This window comes from Panthera onca, chromosome E3 (assembly GCF_046562875.1).
Source record: "Panthera onca isolate mPanOnc1 chromosome E3, mPanOnc1 haplotype 2, whole genome shotgun sequence".
In the NCBI taxonomy this organism is placed as follows: Eukaryota; Metazoa; Chordata; class Mammalia; order Carnivora; family Felidae; genus Panthera; species Panthera onca.
This window is the reverse complement of record NC_138354.1, coordinates 28,875,091-28,895,082: the sequence shown is the minus strand read 5'-3', so window position 1 is coordinate 28,895,082 and position 19,992 is coordinate 28,875,091. Positions and strand designations below refer to the sequence as shown.

General features: G+C 50.1%; 1 protein-coding gene across 1 annotated transcript in view; it reads right to left on the bottom strand.

Annotated features, from left to right (window-relative positions):
* ABCC6 (ATP binding cassette subfamily C member 6) overlaps positions 1–19,175 on the bottom strand; it is a 52,980-nt gene extending 33,805 nt beyond the window's left edge. Inside the window, exons 1-9 of the mRNA XM_060648606.3 lie at positions 18,987–19,175; positions 17,287–17,469; positions 14,868–14,993; positions 14,594–14,722; positions 10,957–11,082; positions 9,689–9,750; positions 6,523–6,654; positions 1,979–2,173; positions 500–677 (exon numbers count right to left, since the gene is read on the bottom strand). Coding sequence (XP_060504589.3) covers positions 500–677; positions 1,979–2,173; positions 6,523–6,654; positions 9,689–9,750; positions 10,957–11,082; positions 14,594–14,722; positions 14,868–14,993; positions 17,287–17,469; positions 18,987–19,022 — 1,167 coding nt within the window. The 5' untranslated portion in view covers positions 19,023–19,175. The remainder of the gene's footprint in view (positions 1–499; positions 678–1,978; positions 2,174–6,522; positions 6,655–9,688; positions 9,751–10,956; positions 11,083–14,593; positions 14,723–14,867; positions 14,994–17,286; positions 17,470–18,986) is intronic.
* Between the last annotated feature and the right edge of the window lie 817 nt (positions 19,176–19,992).

Here is a 19,992-nt window from a genome sequence, read left to right as displayed (position 1 = left end):
ATTCATGCTCCACCGACAGAACTTTCAGCCCAGATGAATTTACCAATGGATCGTCATTTTTACCATAAGCAGCGTTGCCTGGGGATGTAGCTGATAGTCTGCCTCCATCTGGTTTCCACACAGCCCCACGATTAGCCCTTTATCCTCATGGGGGAGGAGTGGAAAGTACATGAAAAGAAATGGAAAGGGTGTCCAGGTAGTGGCAACAGCAAGCACAAAGGTCCTGAGGTCGGAGGTTGCCTGGTATGTTTGTGGCTGGAGTGGGTTGAGCAAGAGAGCAGGTGTGTGTTGTTATAGAGTTGGAGAGGTGCCAGGGTCAGATCACTCAAGGTCTTATGGAAATAACCAAGAAGGTGAGGATGTAGTAAAGTAATGAATGAGGGCATTTTCAGGCACAGATGATATGATATGATGTGACCCTTTTGGGCTAGAATGTTTCATATAAATTCGGAAGAGATGGGGAGACAGGAAAGACCCGTACCTCTCGCCCAGGGCTCACCTTCCTGTACACCAGGCCAGTAATGGCTGTTCGCAGCCTCATCTGCAGCACCTTGAGTCTGTACATGTACTGCTGCTCCCATACTGATTGCAGGAAGGCAGAGAGGAACATCAGCACCGCGAGGAGATACCCTTTCCAGGCCGGGGTCGTGGGATTACCAATAAACTCCAGAAAAAGGCTTTCGAGAGAGGGAGAGTACGAGCGGTAAGAGAAGGCATCCATGGTTGTTCCTTTTGCCTGAGCCTGGCAAGGTATAGAGGATCAGACAGAGTGGTAGATATTTTTGCAAAAATGCAAGTTATTTCTCCCACTGTCCACACTCATTTTCTTTTTAAGTTTATTTAATTTGAGAGAGAAAGAGAGAGTACGAGCACATGAGCAAGGAAGGGGCAGAGAGAGAGAGAGAATCCCAAGAAGGCTGCCCTCTTTCAGCACAGAGCTCGAGGCAGGGCTCGATCCCAGGAACTGTGACATCATGACCTGGGACAAGATCAGGAGTCAGAGGCTTGACTGACTGAGCTACCCAGGAGCCCCCCTGCGCACTCATTTTCTTTTTAAAAACAATTTTTTTTAATGTTTACTTATTTTTGAGAGAGAGACAGAGAGCAAGCAGGGGAGAGGCAGAGAAAGAGGGAGACACAGAATCCGAAGCAGGCTCCAGGCTCCGAGTGGTCAGCACAGAGCCCGACGCGGGGCTCGAACTCAAAACCGCAAGGTCATGACCTAAGCCGAAGTCAGACTTAGCTTAACTGACTAGCCACCCAGGCACCCCCTGCACATTCATTTTCATCTGTTGTCTCAGCCACCCAGCCTGTAATACCGTCATGGTAGCCACAGCACACAAATCCACTATCCCCTGAATCTGGGCTGGCCGTACAACCAGCTTTGGCCCAGAAAACAGTGCAGGTAAAACTGTGCCAGCCCCCAGCCCGAGGCCTCAAGAGAAAGTGGCCCTTTTGCTCTGGGTCTCTAAGCCCTGCCAAGTGGCCATGTGAACAAGCCGGAGCTAGCACTGTGGGCCATGAAAGATCGCACGGAGCAGAGACACGCTGTCCCAGCTGAGACCGTCTCCGACCAGCCAGCCCCCGGCCAGCTTCACACACGGCTGAGCACAGACACACGGGGGAACCCAGCTGACGGAAGAAGAACTGCCCAGCCGAGCCCAGCCCCAGCTGCTGACCCACATTATCACGCGCTAAGGAAGTGGTTGTAAACCCCTCGCTTTTGGGTTGTTTTGTTATACGGCAAAAGCTAACTGATACAGTCAGGGTTGAGTTCATTCATCTTCTCTCCCTGAGGCTAGTCAATTTCTCCGTACTTTTTTCCCTTCCTCAGTATCCTTTTCACCTACTCTCCAGTGCCCTGGGCACCGGAGGACTCGGCAAAGGAAGAAAGAGAGCTGGTGCCCCCTGACTCTGGAAAGACACCATTAAGGAAAGGACCACCAGCCTTAGCAAGGCGCCCAAGGTCTGGACCCACCTGAGGAGCTTGGGGACAGCAAACCTGAAGACATCACAGATGACAAGGCTCAGGGTCCCCAGGAGGAAGGTGGAACGGAACATCTGCCAGATGGCCCTCAGCAGCGAGCCGCTCTGGCTCCCTTCTTGCTGCAGGAAGACCTCCGTCTCTGGGACCCCCATGCGACACCTTTTAGCTGCTCCTGCCTTGGTGTACCTTACGGGAGAGGAGAAAATGGCTCTGGGTCATTGCAAGAGACTGGATTTTTGTTTCCGTCCTGCACCAAAACTCACATGTTGAAATCTAACCCCCAGGGTGATGGTATTTGGAGGTGGGGCTTTGGGGAGGTGATGAAGTCATGAGGGTAAAGCCCTCATGAATGGGAGCAGGCAGCTCCTTCCTCCTTCCAGCATGTGAGAACAGCCTTAGACGCAGCCATCTATGAACCAGGAGGCAGGCCCCCACGACACCGCATCTGTGGGGTTTTGATCTCGGAGTGCCCAGCCTTGCCTCCAGCGCGGTGAGAAATGAATGTCTGTGGTTTAGAAGCCACTCAGCCTATGGTATTTTGTTACAGTGCCTGAATGGACTAAGATAGTCCTTTCACAGATTCTCAGAGGTGGCAGATGAGTTTCCAGTAGGACCAGGCATTACAGGACCGTTTTCCCAACAAGGGGGATGACGGGGTAAGCATCCCGCCTTGCTCTCTCAACTGTTCTTCTGTGTCCCCCAGAGGACCCCTTTATGAGACAACGGGGCAGGAAGGGGCAGGGCAGGAGGGCTGCCCTAAGGCGTTACGGATGCTGATGGCACTGCACACGCATTGAGCACCTACTATGTGCCAGGCACTCCTCAGTCCTCTGAAGAAGCTGGCCAGCTAGGTGTTAACCCCATTTCACAGATGGGGAAAAGAAGGTTTAGAATGACCTTGTCCAAGGGCACACAGCTGAGAAGTGTGTGGGATTTATCCCAGCTCTGTGCCTTCAGAGCCTAGGCATTCTGTGAGCCATTAATGCAACTCCTCCTCCTCCCTTGCGTAACTGGCTAGCCCTTAGGGGGTTTAGAGCTGGTCTAGAACCAGTTTAGAATCACAGCTGATGTCCATGGGCCCAGCATTCCTGGTCTGGATGAAACCACAGATGGAAGCTGGGGGGAAGGTGGGGAGTGGAAGGGAGAGCCAGGCAGGCAGGTCCTCAGCTGCTGAGAGTCTGGGTGCTGTGTGGCCTTGGGCAGACAATGCCTTCTCTGTGCCTCTGTGTCCTCATGCTTGCAAGGAAGGGGCTGGTCCCACTCTTTGAGCTTCTTCCAGCTCCGACAACCTCTGGGGTTATCAGTAATTTCAGTGCCCGTTTACAGAGCCGGGACCTGGGGCTGGGCTCTGGGATCAGCCCTGTACATGCACCAGCTTGTTGGTTTTTCTTGACTTCCCTGCCTGGTGGAATTCCCTACCATGGACTCCCCGTTTTCCCTAGGAGAAGACTGAGGCTCTGAAAGGTGGTGATAGCTGCTTGAGGTCACACAGTGAGGACAGAGCAGGGGTTTGAGACCGGGTCACAATTCGTGATTCACATAGTTCCTCTTTGTGAGCCCCACTGACAAAAATCTTTAGAAAGAAGGGGAAAAAAAAAAACCCAACCTTGGCGAACACTGGTGGCCAGACCTTCGCTAACAAACCAAGGCCTTGCCCCCTTGCCCCTTGACCACGGTCCGGCTTATTTGATTTGGCATCTCTGGAGGGTCTGTCGCTCAGCTGGGCATGGCTTGCTGCTCACAAACATTTTGGTATTTGGGTCTCCAATGCCAAGAAGATGTCACCTTCTTGTCACCTGGCCACCCCTCCTCATCACAGCCCAGTGTTTAATTCGTTGCCCTCAAGGCCCTGCTCACTCTCTCCAATATTCACCTTTATGGACTTCGCTTGTATTCCACCCCCCCCCCCATATTCAGCTCCTGAATGTAGTAGGCACTCGATAAATACTTGTCAAATGAATGGAAAAAATAACAGATGTGTGACATGTATAAAGGGCCTAACAGGACTGCCAACCACTCAGTCGGTTGAGTGTCCGACTTTGGCTCAGGTCATGATCTCACGGTTTATGAGTTCGAGCCCCACATGGGGCTCTGTGCTGACAGCTCGGAGCCTGGAGCCTGCTTCGGATTCTGTGTCTCCTTCTCTCTCTGCCCATCCCCCGCTTGTGCTCTGTCTCTCTCTGTCTCTCAAAAATAAATAAATAAATGTGCAGTTGTAAAGATTTGTGGAAGGAAGGAAGGAAGGAAGGAAGGAAGGAAGGAAGGAAATCTGGTTTGATGGACAGAACCTGCCTTGGAGGCAGGAGCCTGAGATTCAAATGCCTGCTCTGTCCCCTTTTCCCTGAGCCTCAGTGTTTCCATCTGCAAAATGGGGTGGCCAGGAGATGATGATGAAGGCCTCTTTCCACCTGGATGTTTTGCTCAGTCCCGTTCTGGTTGCTAACCCCAGAATTCAGAATCCCTGGGATCCACCTGAGGGCTCTGTAACCAGGTTCCTCCTTTCCAGTGGGTTTCACATTCCAGGTTTTAGGTCTCTGGACCGGAGGCCATTTAGTGCAGGGTGTACACGTGACCACAGGAAGAGGCAGGGGGTGACTGTCCAGGTCCAAGTTGGGAAAACAAAAGGGAGTGGAACAGACTGTGGCCAACCAATGCCCTGCCCACTGGGGCCTGCCCAGATCCACTCCCCTGTTGCCATGCAGGGGATGTGACTCGGCACTGCCCATGTCCTTTAAAAGACACCAGAATTCCAGATTTTTATATGAAATCTCCAATGTTTTAAATACTGGCAACTTAAAAAAAAAAAAAAGAGAAAAAACCCCGAACAACACGTGGACCAAACATACCTTGGGAACCTGACCTGGTCTGCGAGTGGCTGGTTCCTGACCTCTCAGGATGACGTCCTCTCCCTTCCCCCCAAAATTGCAAAATACTTCAGAAATAAAACCAAGGTTCTTTCTGTGTGTAATCAGTCAACTCAGAAAAAAACTCAGGGAGGCCTTTGTATGGCCATGTCTTCTGTCAATTGCTATGGATTCTTAATCTGTCCTGGAGAATGTTTCTATCCTGGCTGCAATATTCTCATGCCCCTGAGAGGAGGTCACAGCTGGGAGAGAGTAGGCAAGACATCTAGGACTCTTTTTTTTTTTTTTAATGTTTATATCTTTTTGAGAGAGACGGTGTGAGTGGGGGAGGGGTAGAGAGAGAGGGAGACACAGAATCCGAAGCAGACCCCAGGCTGAGAGCTGTCAGTGCAGAGTCCCATGTGGGGCTCGAACTCACAAATCGTGAGATGGGATGCTTAACTGACTGAGCCACTCAGACGCCCCCCTCTAAGGTCCTTTTGAATGAATTCGGCCACTTAGAAATCATGTAAGACTAGAGGGGCAATTCAACAAAATATTCCTGCAATGAGCTGCTATTTTGACTTGCTCATATCATTTACCCCTTTTGGGAAAACATACTCCACTGTGGCTCTGAAGGGGCTACCGATCATGGGGCCTGCCCCCTGGCTATGGCATTGGTCCTGACTCGAGTCAGCCAATGCCTTCCCTAGCATTTTCTGTACAGATGCTAGGAGAGACACTCCTGCTGGGGTTGCTGCAGTGGCAGGATATGAGGCGGGCCAATACATCAGCTGAGCCGAGAGATGGAGAGAAAGAATTTGGATATTATGCAAGCCCCTGGATCCAGCCACACCTGAGGCTAGACCTACCTTCTAAGCTATGTGAGCCAATAGACTGTCTCTCACTTCTCCTAATTTGGAGGATTCAACAACCCCCACAAAATCCCAAAGTACACAGGGGAACCCTGTAACTCTTCCCACAGGGCTAAGGCACTTTTGTCAGTCCCCTGAAACACGAAGTTCACATGATTTGGCCAAAGTCATCAACTACCTCGTGGCAAGACTGCTTTAACCCACGTTTAATGAATCCTACGTTGACAGCTCTTTTCTGTAGACCAGAGGTTCCCAACTGGGTTCCTCAGAGTCAGAGGGGACCACAGAAGTTTCCAGAGATGCCACAGAGGGCAAGGGTGAGGCAGAGCTGGCCGGACTAGAAAGGGCTGGAAATCTTCCAGATAATTGACACTATTGGAGCTTTTACCACTGTTGGGGTATTTGCTCAGTTCTTTTCTACAAATAATTTTTTTTCATCCCCCAGAAGCTAACGGCATCCTCGTTGAACAGATAAGGAAACCGAGGCCCAGGGAACGAATCCCTCGGGTTAGATAGTAAGTAGTTGCCTGCACGTTGTGGACCACCACAGAACCTTTACTCCCCATCTGTTTCCTGTCTGCTGTCCCAACATCCAAGCTTCCCTCTGGAGGCACCCACTGTGTCCTCTTGGAAGCTGCGAAGCACTCTGGGAGGAAATGTCCCTTGGGCCTGGTCAGTTCATGCTTACTGGGATCAGCTGGCAGGCAGGGGACTAGGACAGTGGAGCCCAGAGTAGGGTCTGGGGTCGTACTCGGGGCCAAGTGATGAGCTTTGCTGGCCAAGCGTTGGGCCGGGCTCTCGTTTCTCACACACTCACCGCTGGGCTGCACTGCGGTTTCTCGTCCATGCCCTCTCGAGCTGGGAAACAATTTCTTTTGAGGAGTTTTCTCGCCCAAGTGACCAGAGGTCTTTTGGCCCAAGCGGCCTCCTGTAGCCTCTCCAGACCAGCCTGTAAAAAGAGAGTCACCAAGACAAGCTCCTCCCACCATGCTTTCCTCCCCTCCCCCACAGGGTCCTGCCCTGGGAGCTATGTGACCCTGAGTAAGTCACTTTTCCTCTGCTGGCCCCTCAGGAAAATGAAAGCATTTAGCCTGAGCACCCCCAACATTTGTGGGGCACTTCCCAGTTTACAAAGATCATCCCATTAAATCTTACACAAGAACACTCGGTGATAACTATTGACCTATTTTACAGATGAGGAGAAGAAATCGAGGTTCAGAGACATTCAGTGACTTAATCAATGGACAGGCTGTGTGGCGAGGGAAATAAACCTCCCCAGAGTCAGAAGTCCAGAGTTGGAAACCTGAGCTCCACCCTCAGCTTTAAGTGCCTTGTTCACCTCTGCAGCCATCTGGCCTCAGGACCTTTGCACATGTATATTGCTCTGCTTAGAACCCTTTTCCTGCCACTCTTCACCTGGCCGCTTCCTGGGCTTAGACATGATTTCTTTAGATACCCACTTGATGGCCCTTCAGTCCACGTAGATTTTCCCATTATAGACTTTTTTCCTGGGCTTTTCTTTACAATGCTTGTTGACATTATGTCTTACTTTTTTGATATGGTTATATGTTGAGTGTCTTTCTCCTCCACTGGATGGTAAATCCCATGGGGGCAAAAAGTACTTGCCTTTATTCTCCTCCTCTATATCCTTACCTCCTGACACAGGACCAAAGATGTGTCAAATAAAACCAGTTTTCAGCTCTGTCACCTTGGGCACCTCCCTTCCCACCAGTGGATCTCAATTTTCTCACCTTAAAATGAGAGTTTACCAACACTTGGACTGGATTGTAGGTGGCACATTATTGGAGGCGGTCACGGAGAGGACGTGACCTCTGGGTGTCCCGCAAGCTGGACGTGGGCAATCAGAGGCTCCTCGCCCGTCCTCTGTCCTTGGAAAGTAGGATCTGCCCACTCTGCCTGCACTAAAAGTCGTTTCAAGGATGCAGCCTTGAGAAGGCAATGTGTTATTGAGGCTATCTGGATGGTACATGTGCCTGAACCCCGCTGAGGCCCCCGCATTAACTTGTAAGATTCTGGCGGGCGGGTGCAGAGATCTATTCACTTTGTGGCCACCCAGGACAAGCCTCCTAAGTTTCCTTGCTTATTAAAACAACCACCTGCCAATCGGAACGGTCTGCTCTGTCTTCAGTCTGTCCTTGCCAAGCTGGGGGCCAGCACACATACACAAGAGATTATTTACTCTAGACTTCAAGGCGGGAGCGTGGTTTATTACTTCTCAGGTGTCTGTAATTTTCCTGATAATACCAAGGAGATGGTCTTGTTTGCTGCTGGTCCTAAGCTCGCCTCGGAGATGTTCCAAGTTCCTTTTGTTTTTTTTTGTTTTTTAATTTTTTTTTTAACATTTATTTATTTTTGAGACAGAGAGAGACAGAGCATGAACGGGGGAGGGGCAGAGAGAGAGGGAGACACAGAATCGGAAGCAGGCTCCAGGCTCTGAGCCATCAGCCCAGAGCCCGATGCGGGGCTCGAACTCATGGACCGCGAGATCGTGAGCTGAGCTGAAGTTGGACGCTCAACCGACTGAGCCACCCAGGCGCCCCTCCTTTTGTTTTTTTAATGCAGAGCAAATTCAGCCAATCTAGTTCTGACCTAGAAATTATTAACATGACCTGGTTTTCACTGAAATTTTGAGTGGAGAGATCTGTGTGGCAAGTGATTTAATAGGTTTTTTTTCCAACTTGGCAGTGATAGAAAGTTTCCTTTAAAAAAAGTTTATTAAAGTAGAAAAAGTGAGTTGATTTAAAGAAAAAGAAAAACCCAAAAACCAGGTGCCTGGGTGGCTCTGTCGGTTGGGCATCCAACTTCGACTTGGGTCATGATCTCACGGGTTGTGGGTTCAAGCCCCAAATCGGGCTCTGCACTGTCGGCATAGAGCCCACTTCTGATCCTGTGTCGTCCTCTCTCTCAGTCCCTCCCTCGCTAATTCTCTCTCTCCCTCTCTTTCTCTGTCTTAAAACAAATAAACTTTTTAAAAAAAGAAAGAGAAATGAGTTTAAAAATAGAAAAAAAAAAAAGAAAAAAAACCACTAAGTAAAGGAAGGAAAATAAAATCCCAATATGGCAAAAAGCTTGAAGAATGATCCACAAATGCCTACATTTGGGAAACAGAGGGCTAGGTCCTCTCTAGAGCTGTTTGGCCAAACCTTATGCACTTCCCACCAATTCCTCAACCCAAGGGCATTCTAGTCTTTATGTATTCACCAACCACTTTGTATAATACTCATTATGGGCCAGACCCTGTGCTCAGTGCTTTGAAGCCTTATTTCATTTAATTCCCACACCCCTATTAGGTAGATGCTCTTATTATCCTCATTTTTCAGGGGCGGGGACTGAGATGCAGAGAGGTTAAGCAGCTTGCCCAGGGTCACACAGCCAGGAAATGGCGAGGCCAGGATTCGAATCCAGGGGCTGCAAAGATCTGACTGCAATGTGGTCTGGAGGGGACAGGGCATCCTCACTGCCTGGTGTGCTGGCCCTGGAGAAACACATGTCTTCTCCACCTCCGGGAGCCTCTGGGGAGTAAAGATGTGGTCTCTTATGTCCTTACTCCCGGTGCTTAGCAAATAGCAGGTGCATATTAGATGCCGGTGGAACAAATGCATCCAAGGAATAGATTTGGTTTTGTTGAGCACCTACTGTGCATAAGCACTAAGCAGTGTACATTTAATGAAGGTAGAGCTGTTCCCCTTTTACAGAGGGGAAAACTGAGGTCCTGAATGTTTGTGATATAGGCCAGCTAAGAGGGAAAGCCGGACTCAAACCCAGATCTCACTCCAGTGAGTGAATGGGAATGGGGTGTGGAGATTGGACACACTGACATCGGACAGAGAAGCACTGAGGCTGGGATGAAGAAAGCCTGGCTGACCTTGGTAGGCTTGACCGGAAACGTCTTGGGGGGAAGAGGTGTAGTAACGAATAAGAAAGCAAATGTACCTTGGCCCCTTCCCTGCTACTCTACTTACCCAGAAACCCACCAGAACATGGCCTTGGAGGGGAAGGAAGCTCCAGCCTCTGGGCATGGATTCTGTAAAGACAAGAGACGGTGTTGGTGAAGGACGCAAATCTCACATTCCATGGCCAGTATAAGGCAAGGGAACCAAGGTCAGGAAGACCGGATGAACGGACCGTGAGCTTGGTATTACTGGAAGTGCGCATTGAGATGCCCTGACTGCTTGTTACAGGTGAATACCCGTGGGCTAGGTGCTTCCTAGCAGGTAAGGCCCAAAGCGATTTGTGCCACAAATCTGACAGCAACCAATAGGTAAGAACTAACAGCTTCCCAGGGGAACAACTATTACTAATACTGAGACTAAGAAGCTCCTAGAAGCACGGAACATGTGTGACACAGACAATAACATCCTCGACAACATCCCTCAGGGATTATGGTGAGAAGTGCGGAGGGATCTGTCCTGAGACGCTGCCAGCTGCTCCAGAAAAACTGCACGCATCTTCACCTTTTACCACTAGAGCACGAGACTGCTTATTTCACCACATCTTTGCCATCACAGCTTATTATCAATTTTTAATGTTTTCTTTCATTCTCACAGAACAAAAAAGTTCTATAGTGTTCATTTGATTACTCATGTCACTGAGCATTTTTTTTCCCTTAGGTGACCTTAGCTCAACTGTCTCTTCCTCAGAGAATTCTTTCCTGATTTCACAGGCTAGTTCAGTGCTACCTGTTGTAAACTCTCACGGACCCCGAATTTCTCCTGCAGGGCACTTGCCCCAAATGTAACTTTCTACGTGCTTGTGCAATTATGTGATTAATGTCTGGTTGCTCTACTTGGCTGTTAGCTGCATGAGGACAGGGACTACGTCTGCTTGTTTGCCATAGATCCTCGGCACCTAGCTGGGGTACAGCGCAGGGAGTGGACCACAGCTCCTGGGCCAGATCTGGCACAGTGCCTGTTTCTACAAGTAAAATTTTACTGGAATACAGCCATGCTCCTTTGACATACTATCTGTGCAGCAGCAACAGAGTTGAATCGATGCCACAGAGGCCATATGGCCCACAAAGCCTAAAATACTTTCTATCTTGCTCTGATCAGAAAAAGTTGGCCAGCCTAGGGCACAGATATACAATACACATTTCGCTGAATGAAAGAATGGGTAAAAAATTATGAAAGGCTCGTGTCCTAGTTTAGCTCCCTTCTGTCCCACGGGGAAGCTGAGACCAGAAATGAAACAGGGACAAGGGAGGTGCTGGGTTGGAGACACGGCAACTTACAGACTGTTGGGGGTCTTTAGGGAAGAAGGGGGGTTGATCGACGAGGCAGGACAGCACAAACTGTGCCAGCACCAGAGACAAGCACAGGTAGGTCGACAGGTGATAGTAGGGGTCACTCTGGAAGCCCTGTGGGTGAGAAAGCACAAGTCCCATCGAGTCTGGCATGGTGAAGTCTGCAGCCAGAGGCCTGTGGGAAGCAGAAGCTGGGCAGGGTGTCTCTAAGGGGAGGAATGGTCATGGCTGAGCAGGTTTCTGAAGCTATGAGCAGTGCCCAGGCAGGGAGCCAGAGCCACAGGGTTTGAAAGCTGGTGACCCCGGCATGCCTGGTGACGCGATTTAGGAACACCCGACCCCCATACTCTGCATGAAATGGGGGGGGGCATGTGTCTCCCCTTAGGCAGGTGACAGTTGACCACAGCCCCTGGAATGTGAGCAGGGGGGATACTTTTCCTTTCTCCTTGTGCCACGGAGGAAAGCCCTTCTCTACTCCAGCCCCCACCCCAATATCCCATTCTGCTTCCTTATGGCCAGTGTTTTCTGGTTTAAGAGGGAAACTGGTGAGCACCTGGGTGGCTCAGTCGATTAAGCATTGGACTCAGTTTCAGCTCAGGTCATGATCTCACCGTTGTGAGATCCAGCCTCCCATGGGGCTTGCGTCGGGCTCAGGCTCACGGTGCAGAGCATGCTTGGGATTTTCTCTCTCTCCTCTCTCTGCCCCTCCCCCGGTTGCGTGCATGTGTGCACACGCTCTCTCTCTCTCTCTCTCTCTCTCTCTCTCAAAATAAATAAATAAACTTAAATAAAAAAGAAGGGAACTGGATTTAGTGAGCATTTACTCCACCCTGTGCCTATGCGGAAGTCTTTTTGGGCACTGTCTCATCAAGTCCCTCCCCACTCTGACCCCAGCTGGAGTTTAGCTGGTCTATTTTACTCATGCAGAAACCAAGTTCACAGAAGCAATAGCACCTTGCTCAAGGGCACCCAGATGATCCGATCCAAACCAAGAACTTTTGCTGTCACACCATGATGGCTTTCGTATCTGCTGCCCCTCTGTCAGACTCCCTTAATTTCTTTTCCCATGCTCAGGTATGTGGTTTATGCAGAAGTGACTCCATTTCAGGTGGTGGGCAGGTGACTGAGGTCTGACCAGTGAGCACGTTCCAGTCCCCTGGCTACTGTGATTGGGTCAGGAATGGACATACGACCCACACTGGGCCAGTGAGAGCTGGAACCATCAGGAGATCTTTCACTGGGGTTGCTGCAGGGGTGGAGCCTAGGTCTAGCGCGATTGTTGGTTCTTCTTTGCCACCCCACTGTTGAACAAGTAACAGGCCAGAACCAAGAGACAGAAGGAGATGGAGATCTATCTGGTGGCATCATCTGAACACTTGGACCAACCGTGCCCAGGAGAGCCCCCATGTAGGAGCTAATGAATTCCTGCCTTTTTCCCCCCTTAAGCTAGTGTGAGTTGAGTCTTTGTGGCTTAAAACAAGAGCCCTCGTTTCAAATGGCAGTTCCTCTACAGGATTTCTACACTCTTTTGCTCTTACTTTTGTTTTCTGAGGTATTAGACAATTTGATATCCCAGCTACATCGTGGCTCACCTTCTCTATATTGCCATTTTTTACCACTGTTTCTATCGGAACATTTGTTCTGAATTTGGGGGAGATGGACTTGGGCTCTGCGCTCCTCAGCCGTGTGACCTTGAGGAGGCCGCTCATTTCTCTTAGCCTTGGTTTCCCCATCTTTAAAACGGGACTGTGAGAATCTGCCATAGCACATTCTTGTAAGAATCCAATGAAGGCATGACATAAAGTGCCTTTTGCAGGGCCTGGCATGTGGCCGGGGTCACAATATTAATGCGTGGTCACAATATTATTATTTCTGTGCTGCATCTGGCCGCTGGGGGAACCTAGCTTTGCACACATCAGTGGATGGCCTGGGCAGTTTTCCCATCGGTTACAAAGATTACTTTGTGAAAATCTGTCCTTAAGGACAGAATGGTATGTCTCTGCCTTTTCCTTTCGGGAGCAGGACTGGAGCAACCATTTGGCTGGAGAAATGATCTACAGCCCGTTGCAGGGGGTCTCCAGATCTGGGGTGAGCATCCCAACTACGCAAGCACTTTTCAACCGGGGCAAATTTGTCCCCAAGGGACATGTGACAGTGTCTGCAGACACTCTTGGGTTTGACCATCAGGGGAAGGTGTGCACTTGGCATCTAGCGGGTGGAGGCCGGGGATGCTGTTTAACATCCAACAAGGCGAGAACGGCTCCCCCCGCCCCAAAGAGAATGATGTCAAGAGTGCTGAGGTTGAGGAACCGAGGTCTGGGCTATTTCTCTCTTTGCAGGTAAACAGATCCGATGTGTCCCTTAACACGGAACTGCTATTGGCCAGGATGGGAAACCGAAATATAGGGAGGGGGTGGGGGGAAGGAAAGCCTGGGTAGCTCAGTGGGTTGAGCATCTGACTCTTGATTTTGGCTCAGGTCCTGATCTCATGGTCTTGAGAGTGAGCTGAAAGCACAGTGCTCACTCTCTCTACATAAAATGAAAAAGAAATATGGATGGATATGCAACAATGCGTATTATGTCCAGAGGGGAGCACAGGTGAGGGTAGGTGAGAATGAGGGGAGATGTGCACGCTCATACAGAAAGAGTGTGTTTTGGGAGGTCATTCCACTCACTCGTGTCTCGCACTAGGAGCCTTTTCAAGAACACAAACTTGAGAGAGTAACATGTTGCGGAGACTGTCTGGACATAAGCCTCTATATACTTCGAAGATTCTGGTGGCAGGTGCGGACATCTACTCGTCCTGTGGTGCCCGGGACAAGCCTTGTAAGTCCCCTTGCTTATTAACTCTGCCAGCTACCATCTGGAGTATGAGGTATTAGACCTAATACTAATTAGACCTAATTTTTTTTAAATTTTTATTATTTATTGAGAGAGATTGTTTATTATTTTTGAGAGACAGACAGACAGAGTACGAGTAAAGGAGGGGCAGAGAGAGAGGGAGACACAGAATCCAAAGCAGGCTCCCGGCTCCGAGCCGTCAGCACAGAGCCCGACGCGGGGCTCGAACCCACGAACCGCAAGATCACGACCTGACCTGAAGGCAGACACTTAACCGACTGAGCCACCCATGCGCCCCTATGGGGCCACTTTCAAATTTCATCAGGGAAGCTCCTGACGGTGTGAACCAACACTGCACCTGTGGCCAGTGGTGCAAGGGAGGACGTGTGCATGGGTGTGCAGTGTGGGAATGGGCGATGCATGTGCCTGAATCGTGTGGGAGCTTGAAGGCACAGACACACTGGGTGGCGGCAGGTGTGGGTGTGTTTCAGACGGTAGTTGTGTGATGCATGAAAGGTGGGGCACAAAGGGGTGCGTCTGCTGTGCAAGTGAAGTGTGTGAGCTAAGTGTGTAAGACCCTGGGAATGAGTGTCCATAAAAACATATGGGATGACGCATACACCTGTGTGAGTGAGTGTGCCTGTGTGTCACTGGAATTTAAGCAACCGTGGTGTGTGTCCCTGTGTAGAAAATAAGTCATGTGCGGAAAGGGGAGGAGGAAGGACGGAGGCAGGGCAACCCACGGCCTGAAACTGCCACATCGGTTCCCCAGGCTTCCACTTACCCCTTGCGAGGCCAGCTGGGCAGCACTGGTCGCTGGCAAGAGAAAGCAAAGCAGCCAGTATCCAAACAGCAGCCCCGATGCCCGGATCCCTTTCTTCCTCTCCGTGTGGACCAGGAACATGGCGAAGCTCTGGACAGGAGAGTCAGGACAGGCCCCTCAAGGTGGGCAGGGGCAGGGAGGGCGGAAGGGAGCTGTGCTCTGCCCCACACCCTCCACCAGGGCAAGAGAAGCCTCTCAGCCAGGAGCAAGCCCAGCAAGCCTGGGTTGTCCTTACCGTCGTGGTGAGCCACACAGTAGGATGAATGAGGAATTCTGGGGCCTGGGGTGTTCCCCGCTGGATTCTCCAGAGAGCCACAGACACGCTGGACGTGCACAGGATGATGAGGGCAAGCCCAAGCACCTGGGAAACAGGCTTGGCTAGATAAGGCCGGCGGGCAAAAAGAAGGGTGGGGGCAAACCAGACAGGGACCCCACGCCCACCGGGCAGTGGCTCTGGATGAGGCACGGCTAAGGTCCCAACATCATAATTTAACAGTTCCAGTGTGAGAGATGCCGAATAAGAAGCAGGAAGGGGAGCCTTACCTACAGATTCACCTTGACCTGGAAGTGTCCTATAAATAATATGCCCCAGGGACCCAGGCCAACCCAGTATTTTCCAGAATGCGAGGGTGGGGCAGGGTGCACCAAGAGTACGCAGGCGAGGTGCTTTAGGTATGAAGAAGCGCCATGGGGGCGCCTGGGTGGCTCAGTCGGTTAAGTGTCCAACTTCAGCTCAGGTCATGTTCTCATGGTTCGTGAGTTCAAGCCCTGCGTCGGGCTCTGTGCTGACAGCTCAGAGCCTGGAGCCTGCTTCAAATTCTGTGTCTTTCTCTCTCTCTGCCCCTCCCCCGCTCATGCTCTGTCTGTCTCTCTCTGTCTCTCAAATAAATAAACATCAAAAAAATTTTTTAAAAAAGGGGCTCCTGGGTGGCTCAGATGGTTAACTGTCCGACTTCGGCTCATGTCACAATCTCATGGTTCATGAGTTCGAGCCCTACATCGGGCTCTGTGCTGACAGCTCGGAGCCTGGAGGCTGCTTTGGATTCTGTGTGTGTGTGTGTGTGTGTGTGTGTGTGTGTGTGTGTGTGTATCTCCCTCTCTCTGCCCCTCCCCCCACTCATACTCTGTGTCTCTCGAAAATAAATATTTATAAATCAATCAATCAATCAATAAATAAGAAGCGGCCTGAAACAACATTCACGCAGGGGATGAAAAAGTTACACTCTCTTCAAGTCCCTTTGACCTCTACTATTTTTAAAAAGTTTTTAATGTTTATTTATTTTTGACAGAGAGAGCATGAGTGAGTGATGGGCAAAGAGAGAGGGAGACACAGAGTCTGAACCAGGCTCCAGGCTCTGAGCTGTCAGCACACAGCCCGACGCAGGGCTTGAACTCACCAACAGCGAGATCATGACCTGAGCCGAAATTGGATGCTTAACCGACTGAGCCACCCAGACACCCGTGACCCCTGCTATAAAATCAAGGAGAAGCTCTGTCAGGACTGGTATGTCTCCAGACCTTTCTCTAAGATGCGGGGATCTCTCTTCTGAATGAGAGAAAGCAGGAAAGCAGAAGGTGGACACAGGTGGGAGAGAAGACGAGGCCTCTGGGCGCATAGCCGGAACTATTACAAGCACCCCACAGTCCAAAGCGGGGCTCCAAGTACTATTGGGGGCTTGGGTTTGACACGCTGCCTATTTGTGTATCCCCTGTGAGCTAAGGATGGTTTTTGACATTTTTCAATCATTGAACAAAACTCAAAAAAGTATAATATGTCGTGATGTGTGAAAATTACATGAAGTTTAAATTTCAGTGACTTTCGAGAAAATGCTATCGAGACACAGTCATGCTTATTTATTTACTGTCGTTTGTGGCTGCTTTTCTGCTGCAATGGCGGAGTAGGTGACATGGAATCCACATGGACCTTCAAAGCCTCAAATATATACTGTCTGGCCCTTTAAGGAAGAGTTCGACAATAGGACAAAAATTAACGAGGTGGTATGGGAAGGATGTTCTTTTTTTTTTTTTTCTTTTTTAAATTTAATCCAAGTTAGTTAGTATATAGTACAACAATGATTTCAGGAGCAGATTCCTTAATGCCTGGGAACGACATTCTTGTAGAAGTTTGGAGAACGGGATGGATGAGCAGAAAGGCTCACACTTGGAATGCCTGTGTTTTTGTAACACACTAAAATAAATACAAAAAAATTTTAAGAACCGGTGTTTAGAACTGCCAGTGGGAAAACATAAAAATCAACGCGTACCTGTTCAAAAAATCTTTTAAAGTTCACCCAAGTGTGACCCTAAAATCACCTCGTGTACCCCAGGAGTATACCTCACACACTGTGGGTAATTCCAAGGTATGGTAGTCATAAACTGGCCAGGAACATCTGAACATCCAGATGTGTGTGTTTGCAGATGCGTGGATTTTCATTGTCACCATATCTGTTTGGGGGAATCTGGTTCCACAGAGTTTACCTCTGTAGCCTCTCTGGAGTATTGCTCTGTTTGACTAAGAGGTCCCCGTCTTGTCCCCACCCTGGGTGCTCCTTGAAAGGAGGAGTGTCCACTTTGGGGTCTCCGCCAAGGCTCCAGCCAGCTTCCCACACCTCCCAACCATTGTCTGGTTACAGCCTCCCAGAGGCAGCGGTTACCATTTTGGCCTTGAAGAGCGGGGACATCCGGAGGTAGTTGTTGCCGTGGCGATGGATGTAGAGGAGGTAGATGGGGCCAAGGACCCAGAGGTACATCGGGGGGACCCAGATCCCTGCCGTTTTCAGGAAGCACACGTTCAGTAGGTGGGCAGCAATGGGTTCAGGCTCTGTCCAGTTCCAGACCTGAGGGAACACCGGGGCGACCCTTGTGATCATACAATGCAGGAGTCCCAGATTCACCTGATTAGGGGGCAAGGCAACCATTTGGACTCCTCACATTGACATGAAAATGGGCCCAGCACTCTCTGGAGTACCTTATAAGTCTCAACTGCTTTAATGCTAATAATATCAACCCTAAGAAGTACAGGCAATTATGCTACCGATTTTGCATATGAGGAAGCTGAGGCCCAGAAAGGTTACATAACCTGGGTGATAGTCACCCAGGTGGAAAGTGGTGGTGCTGGGATTTGAATCAAGGTGGCTGGGTCCTGGAGTTGGGGATACCTGGGTTCCAGGATGAATACTGGGTGCAGACTGTCGTTTAAGCCTTATATTTTAAGAGGTAGGTGTTACTGGTCCCATTTCACAGACCAGGGAACTGAGGCACTGAGAGGGGAACAGCCTTCTTCAGGCCCACACATACAGAAAGTGGCAGAGCTAATTCCCATGAAGCCTGTTTGACCCCAAAGCTTGTTCTACAGAGGGTCTTGATCTGTGATTCTTTTTTTTTTTTTTTAAGTTTATTTATTGAGAGAGAGAGAGAGAAAGAGAGAGAGAGAGAGAGAGAACAAGCACAGGAGTAGGGGAGGGGCAGAGACAGCGGGAGAGATAGAGAATCCCAAGCAGGCTCCATGCTGTCAGCGCTGAGCCCCGGGGCTTGAACCCACGAACCATGAAATCATGACCTCATCCCAAATCAAGAGCCAGATGCTTAATGGACTGAGCCCCCCAGGTGCCCCTGGGTCTGTGATTCTTCTCTCAGCCTCTTGGCTAGCCTTATCAGAACGCTAAAAAAGTCTGAATGGGAAGTTCAGAGAACATGGCTCTTCAGTTCTCTTCCTACTATATTAACAGCCCTCCCTCTCCCACACTGGTTATCTTTCTTCACTGCTCCCCACTTTGCCAATGGCCACCTCTGTGAACTTCAACTTCCCTTTGCCTCAGTTTCCTTTGTTGCAAAGGAGAGGGGTGGTGTTCAGAGAATCTACCTCTAAGAATTGAATTAAATGGGTTGATAGCAATAAAGCACATAGGAGGATGTGGGGCACAAAGTAAGCCCTCAATTAATATCAGCTATTACTATTGCCTTACCGGCCCGGCCCCTGAAATCCTGGGAGTTTGCGACCCTTGCTCCCATCCCATGAGCCTCTTTCCCAGAGTCCTTCGCTAAGAGCCTGGATGAAAGAGGAAGCCAGAGAGGTGGGGGTCCTGAAGCTTTATGCAAATAGAGGTCCTGACGCTTTATGCAAATAGAAGTCAAAGCCTGCAGGCAGCTGGGAGGTTGGGAGGCCCCGTTAGTGGTGCTGGGGTCTCTAGGGGCAGGCTCGGTTAAAGGGCCCGCACTTGCCTGCTGTTTGCCTGGGACTTTGGTGGTCTCTCCCCTCCCCGGTATCACCCCCTGGAGAAAGCTGCCGGAGAGACCTACCAAGCCCGGAAAAGAAGAGTGGGGCAGGAGGCGGGGTGGGGGTGGGGGGACTTACCCCCTGCCCCACACAGGGTTCTGCAGCCGCGGCCATCGCGCGCCTCCCGTGCCTGTCCGTCTGTCCGCCCCGCGGTCTGTCCGTCTGTCCCGAGACAGCCTCCTTGCCGCGCTCCGGGTCCTGAAGGGGCGGAGACTGACAGGCTAGGCTGGGATTCCAGCTCCGGGATCGCCAGGCCCGGGGCAAGGTCCCGCCGCGCGGCAAGGGTGGGGCGGGAAGGGGAGACGAGGCGATTGGAGGGGGCACTCTGGGTGGCCTGAGCCGGCATTGGGGGAGGGGATCTCGGAGCCCCGGAAAGTGCAGTGGCATCCCGATAAAACCCTCCAGTCCCGCAGCAGGTGGGATGGATACTGTCTGCCTGTAGGGTGGTGGGAAGATATTAAGATTACTAATAAAGAGTTTAGCACAGTGCCAAGAACACAGTAAATGCTCAATAAGTTAGCGATTATTAGTATTAGTAATGTTATGTTATCCATAGGTTACTAAGCAGTGGTTCACTGTGCCATTTCAGAAATATAATATGGAAAGATAGTTGCTAAATGCTAAATGAAAACAAGATTATAATACAAAATAGGCTATAATATTTATGCAAAAAAAAAAGTATATTCTTAGGTTGGGGAAAGGGGGAGAAGGAAGTCAAATCTTTGCCTTCCTCTCCTGGGTGTTAAAGCAAGGTGCGTTCCCAGACAGTAGCTCTTTTTGGGAAATTCTTTATGCAACATGTATGCATAGATTTTAAAAATGGATGTGCAGTCCAGCAGTGATCATGGAAATCCTCATTTTTCTTTTCTTTTTCCTTTCCTTTTTCTGTTTTCTTTCTTTCTGCCACGAGCATGTATTCTTTTCAAGATAGAAATGAAAAGACAGCTTTTTCAGACAGGCAAACACAGGTACTCAGTTTGGAGGAAGGAGTCAGACTATGCATTCTCCACATCGCCTTGTCACTTCTCTGCAGCTCTTGAATGCCACTTCTCGCATGGCCTCCACTGTGTGGGCTCCCCTTTCT